At 34.9% G+C, this 9,017-nt stretch overlaps 1 protein-coding gene across 1 annotated transcript in view; it reads left to right on the top strand.

Annotated features, from left to right (window-relative positions):
- The window catches only part of MIGA1 (mitoguardin 1), a 46,108-nt gene extending 37,729 nt beyond the window's left edge, over positions 1 to 8,379 (top strand). The window contains exons 8-15 of the mRNA XM_009287265.2: positions 863 to 981; positions 1,156 to 1,228; positions 1,567 to 1,653; positions 1,777 to 1,875; positions 2,205 to 2,339; positions 3,799 to 3,852; positions 5,597 to 5,713; positions 6,048 to 8,379. Of these exons, the coding sequence (XP_009285540.1) occupies positions 863 to 981; positions 1,156 to 1,228; positions 1,567 to 1,653; positions 1,777 to 1,875; positions 2,205 to 2,339; positions 3,799 to 3,852; positions 5,597 to 5,713; positions 6,048 to 6,266 (903 nt within the window). The 3' untranslated portion in view covers positions 6,267 to 8,379. The remainder of the gene's footprint in view (positions 1 to 862; positions 982 to 1,155; positions 1,229 to 1,566; positions 1,654 to 1,776; positions 1,876 to 2,204; positions 2,340 to 3,798; positions 3,853 to 5,596; positions 5,714 to 6,047) is intronic.
- The last annotated feature ends 638 nt before the right edge of the window (positions 8,380 to 9,017 follow it).

Below are 9,017 nucleotides of genomic sequence, written 5' to 3'. Positions count from 1 at the left end.
TAGAGGTCCCTTCCAACCCAAACTATTCCATGATTCTATGATATCAAAAAAAAAAAAAAAGGATTAAAAAAAAGGTTAGAATTCATTTTCTGGTCATTGACTAAACTGAAGCATGTGTAAGCCTCTGATTTTTATTTTTTTTATCATTAATAATATGATACAATGTTCGTAGTGGAATTGTAGCCAGCGATTGTTTTGTGGATTAAATATGATATCCTGTAAACAGGAGTTCTCCGTATTATTTATGTGCTTTGATTTCTTAATCTGCTTTTGTTTTTTCTTGCTCTAAAAATGTCTATGAGTTCATGTTAATTTATATGATAACCACAGAATTAAAACTGCTGATAATGAAAACCTTTTTGGGAGCTTGTAGTAAAATGCTGGATGCTCATGCTTCGTAAAATATGCTTTGGTAAACTAGCAGACATATTTACCAGCGAAACAAAAACTGGAGTGGGAGGATGTTACTATTTCCAGCTTCCTAAAGATTTGCATGATGCAATCATTCTGTACTTCGTGTCCTGACAATTATTTGTTTTTTAACAGCTTTGAGACCCATTAGATTTAACTAGGCAAATTAAAAACAAAACTAAGCTGCCACCATTTTATTAATTAAACTTTTGAAACTTGAAACCTGAAACTGTAGCTTTCAGATTTTAAAAGTTACGAAGTAACAGTCTTGTTAATAGTGTGGTGTTTCTCTTCTGTTTACTAGTTGAGTGTTGCCCCTTTGTTTTAAGCAGATGCAGAAAAGGATACATCTTTCAGCAGAATATCAGGAAAACTTCTTTAATTTGTTTTATCTTTACAAAAATTATGTTAGCGAGCTTTTTCATGAATTTCAAAAACATTTTTTCTTCAGCTTACAGAGCACAGAGAGATTCGTAATACGTATGGTCTGGATTCCCTTTGCCATTGCCCATTGTATGAAGAAGCTATGCACTTAGCAGAAGAAGGCAAAATTTATTCACGAGTGTTAAGGTACTGATTTATGTCTACTTAATTATTTCCAAGAAAAGCAAGAATTAAATATTCTATATGGAACTCATTTTTTAGAAGTTACTTGTACTAGGTATTTTCTTGTAGGAAATAGACTTAGTTGAATTGTCTTGTGCTTCTTTTAATGGTCTTTGAAAACTTTTCTATTTTATATAGGACTGAAATGTTTGAATGTCTAGGAGACAGTGACTTCCTTGCTAAGCTTCATTGTATTCGACAAGCTTTTCAGGTAAATAGTAAGGAGGGTGATTTGTCTGTCTGTCTTGTTAAGCCTAAAATACATGCCGTTGAAACTATCAATGCATTACCTGTGCAAGCATTTTTATAACATATTCTGTAATTAAATATTTTCGTGTTGCTTTTCCATTTCTATAATTCTAAAATGGGACGTATTTGCAGAGGAGTCCCAATTTTGTGATTAGCTTTGGAACCTTTGCACCAAAGGCTTACTAGGAACTTGCCTACTATACTAGTGGTTATAGTTATATTAAATTTGATTGAAGTGTTTAAGGTCACTTAGTATAACCTGGGAATGAATATGTCTATATTTTCTGAAACCTTTTCTACATAATTCTTTCAGAAACAGCAAACAGAATATTTCTTGCCGAAAGTGGAAGAAAAATTTTGTCTGCTTTAATTGTGAGAGCACGAAAGGTAAAAGCCTTTTTTAACTAATGTTTTATTGTTAATGTAACTTCTACCAGAATTCACTTTCCAGTGTAAATAAACCATGTCTCTTGTTAAGTTTGCTTGGTACTCATTGCTTTTACTTTACAGAATCCAAAGAAATTTGAAGATGTCTTTGATGAAATGATATATTTTTTGGAACAAACAGATCACTGGGATAATACTGAAATGGAACTTGCTGCTAGAGGAGTGAGTCTGAATTTGTGAAAAGTGCTTTTACCCTCCATTATGCAAACCGTAGCATCTAAAAATAAATTTTACAGTTCAGAATTGTGGGAAAGGCAACTCTTCTTTGTTTACATTGCTGATTTAGAGAAATGGCATCCACCACTGCAGTTTAGTACCAGAGAGCACGTAATATTTTTTTTAACTTCTCCTTTACTGATAAACTATCTTTAATATTCATTAAAAAGAGTTATAAATCTGCATGTTAATACAGAGTTAGAATACGGTGCATGCTGAATTCCACTGCTGAAAGAGAAACTAGGTTACTTAGATCATGTTCTGATTTAATATAGGTGAAAAACCTGAATTTTTATGATGTTGTTCTGGACTTCATATTAATGGATTCATTTGAAGATTTAGAAAATCCACCAGTATCTATACAGAATGTAGTAAATAACCGCTGGCTAAATTCGTCTTTTAAAGAAACAGTAAGTATTTATGTGTAATTTTCATAATCATTATTCCGTAGTGCGTTACAATAAGTAGATGGTATGATCAATAAAACATTGGTGTGAGCATACTGATACAAAATTTCTTTATATGCCAAAACTGTTCTTCTGGCGATCTGTGCTTTATATTCTTAAAGCACAATGTAAAAACAAGAATAAATCCAACAACTTCAGGATAAAGACTGTGTATATTGTCTTGATAATAGCATTAATTTTGAAGCAAAGAAACTACACCGTCCTTCACTGTAAAGTCTAATTCAGCTTCCAGTATAACTGAATATATACCTGAAATACTCCTCAGAAAAAATAAACATATCAAGTTTTTCATAATAGCAATTTAAAAGCTACAAGTCTGGGTCCAAAATATATAGAAAGATTGAATGTATTGAAGAAAATACTTTTAACTTGTCCTGCAAAAACGAATTTTCTCTGAGGAAGTAGAATTTTAGAAGGGAAGTTTCTGTTAGCCCCATCTTAGATATTAGTAACAGGTTTTGGTTCATATACCAGAGATTTAGCAATAAGGCACAAAGTTGCAAGCAAAGAAAAGTAAATGAATACAATACAGGCATTCAAAAGTTGATAACATTTCACGCTTTTTCAGATGTGCCTGTTTATTTGTCAAATAGACCTCATCCCTCTGTTACAGACATAAAGGCTACTGCCATGGTCAGCTGGTAGAGATGCTACTGTCATTTCATCTGTTTATGTCTATAAACTGCTAGTTTTCCTTTTATTTTTGTCTTTCAATTGAAATATTCCCTCTAGAGGAAAAAAAAAGGTAACATGCATATATTTATTTTTGTAGTTATGTGATAGCATTGTGTTTTGTGAGTAGTAAATTACCTTGCAGTACAGAAGGGGAATCAGACGAGGATAGTTACAAGCTATGAGGGGAAAAAGCCTAGTACTGGTATCGGTATATTGTATTTCACAGGTCCATATTTGGACAAAACTCCTTTGCTGAATCTGAAGCTATTGCAAGAATGTTTTTGCTAAAATGAAAAAGGACATTTCAATGTGTTCACATGCTATTTAATATCTAAAATAGTTATGTCTGAGCACGCGCTTTGGTATATGAGAGACTGGTCCTCAGTTAAACCCAGTGAATGTCGCTAACTGTTGCAACTGTAAAATTAGTCAAGGATGCCAAACTACATTTGAATTAAACTAAAGAAAATGTTGCAAAATAAGATCTGAAAAATAACAAATATGAACTACATATAAAATTAGTTATTTGTATCAGCTGATATTTTATAGTTTTAAACTTTGTGTTATCACAAGATTAAAACTGAAGAAAATACAAATCCCCAAAATTTAGAAATACAGTATTCTGCAGATCACTTCTTTTGAGATGAAAGATAATTTCTCTTACAATGAAGTTACGCAGGGTTTGAGGCTTTTTTTTTTTTTTTTTTTTTTTTTTTTTCACTTTTAGGCTGTGGCTTCAAGCTGTTGGTCAGTACTGAAGCAGAAAAGACAGCAAATGAAGGTAAGTTGCCTTGCAAATTATGTGGACCAAAGTTACCGATCGGCTCCTAAGAATTTGAAGTTCTGTCCTGTAACTTTGGCAAAATAAATTGCAGATCAACCCTTAATCCTGTAGACATGTTAGCTTAGACAAGAGGCTGCCAATTGTATAAGTTTAGCTCATGGGGCCCTAATACCCGTTTTTTAGCAAAAAGTCTTAGCTGAAAGATTTTCAGTCTGGTTTAGGTTCAGTCAACAGTGGTGACAGTAATTTCTCTGACTTAGGGCCCCACACGTGTACCTCAGATTTTTGCAGACCAAGGTCATTAATCTTGTATCTCGCCTGCTTACGCTAGGATTCACAACCCCATCTCCCTGCATCATCTCCACAGCTAAATAGAATTCAGTCCTGTCCCTTTACCTACCTGAAGTACCATCTTCCTCGCCAGCGGCAGGAACTCTGTTGCAGCCTTCTTCAGCCCCTTTCTGTATCCTGACCTCTCGGTGAAGGAACCCTGCAGATTTCGAAGTAGAACTCCTCTGCGCCAGCAGCTCCTTACTTCCACCTTTGGAGGCTTTTATTAGACCTGGGAGGCAAATGCCCCATCTCTGTAATAGCCAGTCCAAAAGCGGAGTTGAGGCTTGCTGCAGGACATCCGTAGCCATTAGAAGTGGTTTTGCATACCGCAGGTGAGGAATCTCTGCTCAAGTGTCTGGCGCCGACACCTTTCTCTGATTCTAAGAATAGCTGTTTACGTGACTCCTAACTGCCAAAGATGTATTTCATTGTAAAGAAGAAGTTGCTTCCAATGGCAGCTGGTATTTTGTAGAAGGTCCTCAGCTACCATTATGTCTTAAGATTTGAGATGTTACATCCCTGTGTAAATATGGTTGAGAATTTTACATAAATAGATCTTTTCTACACTAGTTTTATATAAAGGGATTATATTATATCTCCAAAACAGATGTTATAGTAACCTATTATTTTCTCTATTTCAATGCACAACTACCTTACTCTGTAGTTCCTTTGTATACTGAAGTCTCAATATTTATAAGTTTGTAAATGTGTGAGTAACTTTACTCCTTGGGACTAGTTTCCTCAGTGCTGCTGGAGTCATTCGGAAGTGGATAAAGTTAAGCACCGTGGAAGCCTTTGTAAGAGAGAGACTAACTGTACCACAAGGAGTTTGATGAACTTAAATTTACTTACAGACAGTTCTCTATGTGGTATTTTATGTTTTAATTTATGATTAATTTCTATTTTTAGCATTATATAAATTAACTGGTGTTGTAAAATTATAAATATATGTTTATTAGTATATAAAATAAACTTTACATCCATATATGTTTCCATTCAAAACTGTGCAGTTTGCTTACTTTTGCGCGAGTTTCAGATATACATAGTGTATAGGGGCTCAAACAGGAATAACTGAATAAAATTATCTGATCTGTCATAGGAGTCAGAGCTGAATAAAATTATCTGATCTGTCATATGGGAGTCAGAGTGGACTCTTCATGATCTTTCTGGGCTTATGCCTATTAATCTTAAAATATTTAAAATCCAAAGTACCACTGAAGTAAAAACCTTTTCTAAAAAAAATTATGACACTTGTTTGGTACAGTTGCCTTATAACTTAAAGGAGTTCAGGTTACCACAGCCCTGAAGTAGTAGGTGGTTTAGGCTTTTCTGAAGACTTAATTTCATATAATAGAGATTTATACTAAATTTACTGTGTAACTTTTGTCCACAATTTTTACATCACTAGGTGCCTGATGGATTTTTTGCACATTTCTATGCTGTATGTGAACATATCAGCCCTGTTTTGGCGTGGGGCTTTTTGGGCCCTAGAAATTCCCTTTATGACCTATGCTGCTTCTTCAAGGTTTGTAACTTTTTTTTAGTTACCACTTATCTTAATTAAAAAAAAAAATTCTTCCAGGTTAAAAAAAATTAGGATCTTATTTATAGGCATACATTTGCATTTTCCTAAGATTAAGACTAACGGTAAGAAACCATGAAAATAAATATTTTCATATTAAAAATGTTTTTTAAGCCTAGAACTGTTCTGCAAAGTCTATTTACTGCACTTCTACCTTATCACCAAACGAATACATAAATGGATGTTTTTAGGAAACGTGTAAAAGAAATAGCTAGCATTGTATACTTTTTTTTTCTTGTAAGTGAATACAAGTTTTTCCTTTTTTTTTCCCCACTAGGATCAAGTGCTTTTCTTCCTCAAAGACATCTTTGATTTTGAAAAGGTGCGATACTCAACTATGGAGAGTTTGGCTGAGGATCTTATGCAATTACTAATCCGACACACTGAACTTTTAATGGCCTATCTTGGAGCAGATTCACTAAGACATGTCAGTGCTTGCGTAAGTGGTCATGGGCACGTCATGACCAGTGGGCTCTTAGAAGCAAAAGTACAGTAAGCTTAAAATCCATGACAAATGAAATGGAGTGCACTTTGACGTACTCCCTCCCACCTTTCTCTCTAACGCCGAAGCTATCATTGCTGTTACTGAGCAAGCATCTGAAAATGTATCGTGTCGCTAAGTATGGAAAAGGACTCAGGGAGGTTAAATGTACATCTACGAAAAGAATTGGTGAGCATATTATTGTATATACCTAAATTAAATTTGCAGCTCAGCTGTCACTGTATTTATACTTAATGTATCCCAAAGCTTTTTTCTGTGATATTTGGGTAAAGTTTATTTATGAAATACTGTACTTTTGCACAGATAATTTTTAAGTGAAGCTGATGGAGTTGTTTCCTTTAAAGGCTTATAGTACAAAAAGTTCATTACAGAGTCTCCAGATCATTGTGTGTCTAGATCTAGCAGGTGTTTCGACTGGGGTATATGCAGTCTCTTATTCATGTGACACATGCAATAAAGTAATCACACTCACAAGATTGAACGTGTTGCCACTGCCCTGAAATTACATTTGTGTGGGTGTAAGCAGTCATTTTGTACTACAGTGTAATAGAGCGATGCAGAAAATGCAGGCACCATTTGGGCAGGAATGACTTCCAGGATGCATTTTTTACTTTATTTTGTTTTAAAATATCTAAACATCATGAAGGTGTTTGAGAGCGTTTATTTATATTCAAAAAGCTATGTTAGCTTCACCAATTAATTTAAAACTTTTCCTTTTTCTAAAACTGTTACTACTTTATATGGTGGTGGTAAATAAACTAATAGCATTCTCAGTTCTTATGTAGCATTTCAAAATATATTTTTGAATAAGGATGTGTGATGAGATTTGTTAATCATGAAACAGAATCGAAGGCAGTGTTTTATAATTAAAAGCGTTTCCGTCTTCCTCCCTTCCCTGTAGGAAGTCAGCTGTCTATTTAAGAGGAAATGTAAGCAATTGTGGCCATCTATGTGCAATGCAAAACTGCGGCGCAGGATGTGGAACCCTGAACTTTAGATAGGAGCGCAGCACAGTAAGGAGGCGTGAGGGAACTTGCAGTAACTTTTTTTTTCCTGTGCTAGAGGTAATAAATAATGACGATCTATAATCTTGGAATTTCTGTAAACTGAAACAATGTTTCATAGTTAGCTTAGGCTTTTAAACTACACTTACATACGCTTTGCCACACAAAGCCAGCCCACAAGAATCTATCCTGTGTCAAGTAATACAGAGTAAGTAATTACAGAGTAATTCTAAATATTCAGATACTTGAGAAGCATGTTGTTAAAATCTAGCATATTGAAACAAACATCGATTAGAAACATGTCAACTTTTGTTGCAAACACAACCCAAAACGATGGTATTTGAACAGGAGGGCCTGTGTAATTCCATAGATTTTACTGAAGCCGACATTTTGCTCCTTTGTTGTACTCGTTTGATAAATATAGAAATGATGAAAATGTGTCATATGACTTGTGTGAAATGCCAACTGATTATAGTTTATTAAACAAAAAGAAGTATACTTCTATGTGTAATAAAACAGAAATTCCGAATGCTGCTGTTGGCCTATTTCCACCATTCAAGTTGCTGAACTTGGCACCGTGCTCCACGCTTTTTTTCTCCTCAAAGTACGTCTTCAATACCAGAATGTGAAGTTTGTTTCACCCACCTCACTTAGCTTAAACATACTTATCTCCCCCGATCATACTGCTCAAAAGTATCTGTATTTTGGCAGCTTTCTGCAAGTCTATGAATGAAATTATATGGAACGGTAAGGTGTCTCATTGGGTTCAGAATCAATAGCGATAGCTGAAAACAGAAGGAATGGAGTAAATGGCGTGTTCCACAGCAAATGTACTACCTGGAGGTTGCAGTGTGCCAAAGGAAACTGTCTGCTGTGGTTTGTCTGGTCTAATAAATGACATGAAAAAAGTGACATTTTAACATTCATCACAGGAAAACAGAAATGCACTTTTTTACAGAAGTAAATGTGCATTTAAGTGAGCGACTTTCATATTATTTATAAAAGGCTCTTGAAGAAAGTGCAACAGTGTTGCACATGAGATTATAAATGTTTCCAGGTAATTTAAAAGTCGCTCTTCTGTCAAAACTGAAAGGAATTTTTTAAACAGAAGAATGAAAAAGGTCTAATGAAACACCAAAATATTTAGAAAATGTGCTTTAAATGTCCTTTAAATCAGGAGCACGTCCATGCACTCATAGAGCTCTCAAAAGCCCATAGAATCGCGTTGGAAATCAGACGGGTGCATTTTCCATCCAAAATAAGAATTACAGTATCTGGTTGCTGTAAGATACCGACAGCAAATATTTGATTCAGAAACAGTTAAGAAAGGAAGAAAGAAATGGAGAGAGAGGGGAAGGGAGAAAAAGAGAGAGGAAGGGGGAAATGTGCAGGTACGTGTGGGTCGGCTTTTGATCTCCTCTGGGTCTTTTTGGACCTTTTCCCAAAAAGCATTCGTGTACTCTGTCCTTCCTAACTCCAGAGACAGAGCTATAAATTTAAATGGGGGATAGCTGTCTCCTTGTAGCACAGAACTGGAATCGGCTCTGTTATAACCTGAGGTTTATGCACCTTGGCTAGAAGGTGTATAAAGAATATCTGCTGATAACCAGCCATACGGCTTAAGAATTTCAGAAGTCCACCATCTTTGAAAAAGCAAGTGACAGAGCTGCACCAAAGCAATGATAGTACGATGCAATTCTACTTTAGTGAATTCGTAATAAAAATCAGAATTTAGTTTATA

The sequence above is a fragment of the Aptenodytes forsteri genome, unplaced genomic scaffold (assembly GCF_000699145.1).
Source record: "Aptenodytes forsteri isolate BGI_AS27 unplaced genomic scaffold, ASM69914v1 Scaffold119, whole genome shotgun sequence".
Lineage (NCBI taxonomy): Eukaryota > Metazoa > Chordata > Aves > Sphenisciformes > Spheniscidae > Aptenodytes > Aptenodytes forsteri.
The sequence above is the reverse complement of the archived record's forward strand: the minus strand, read 5'-3'. Positions and strand labels throughout refer to the sequence as shown.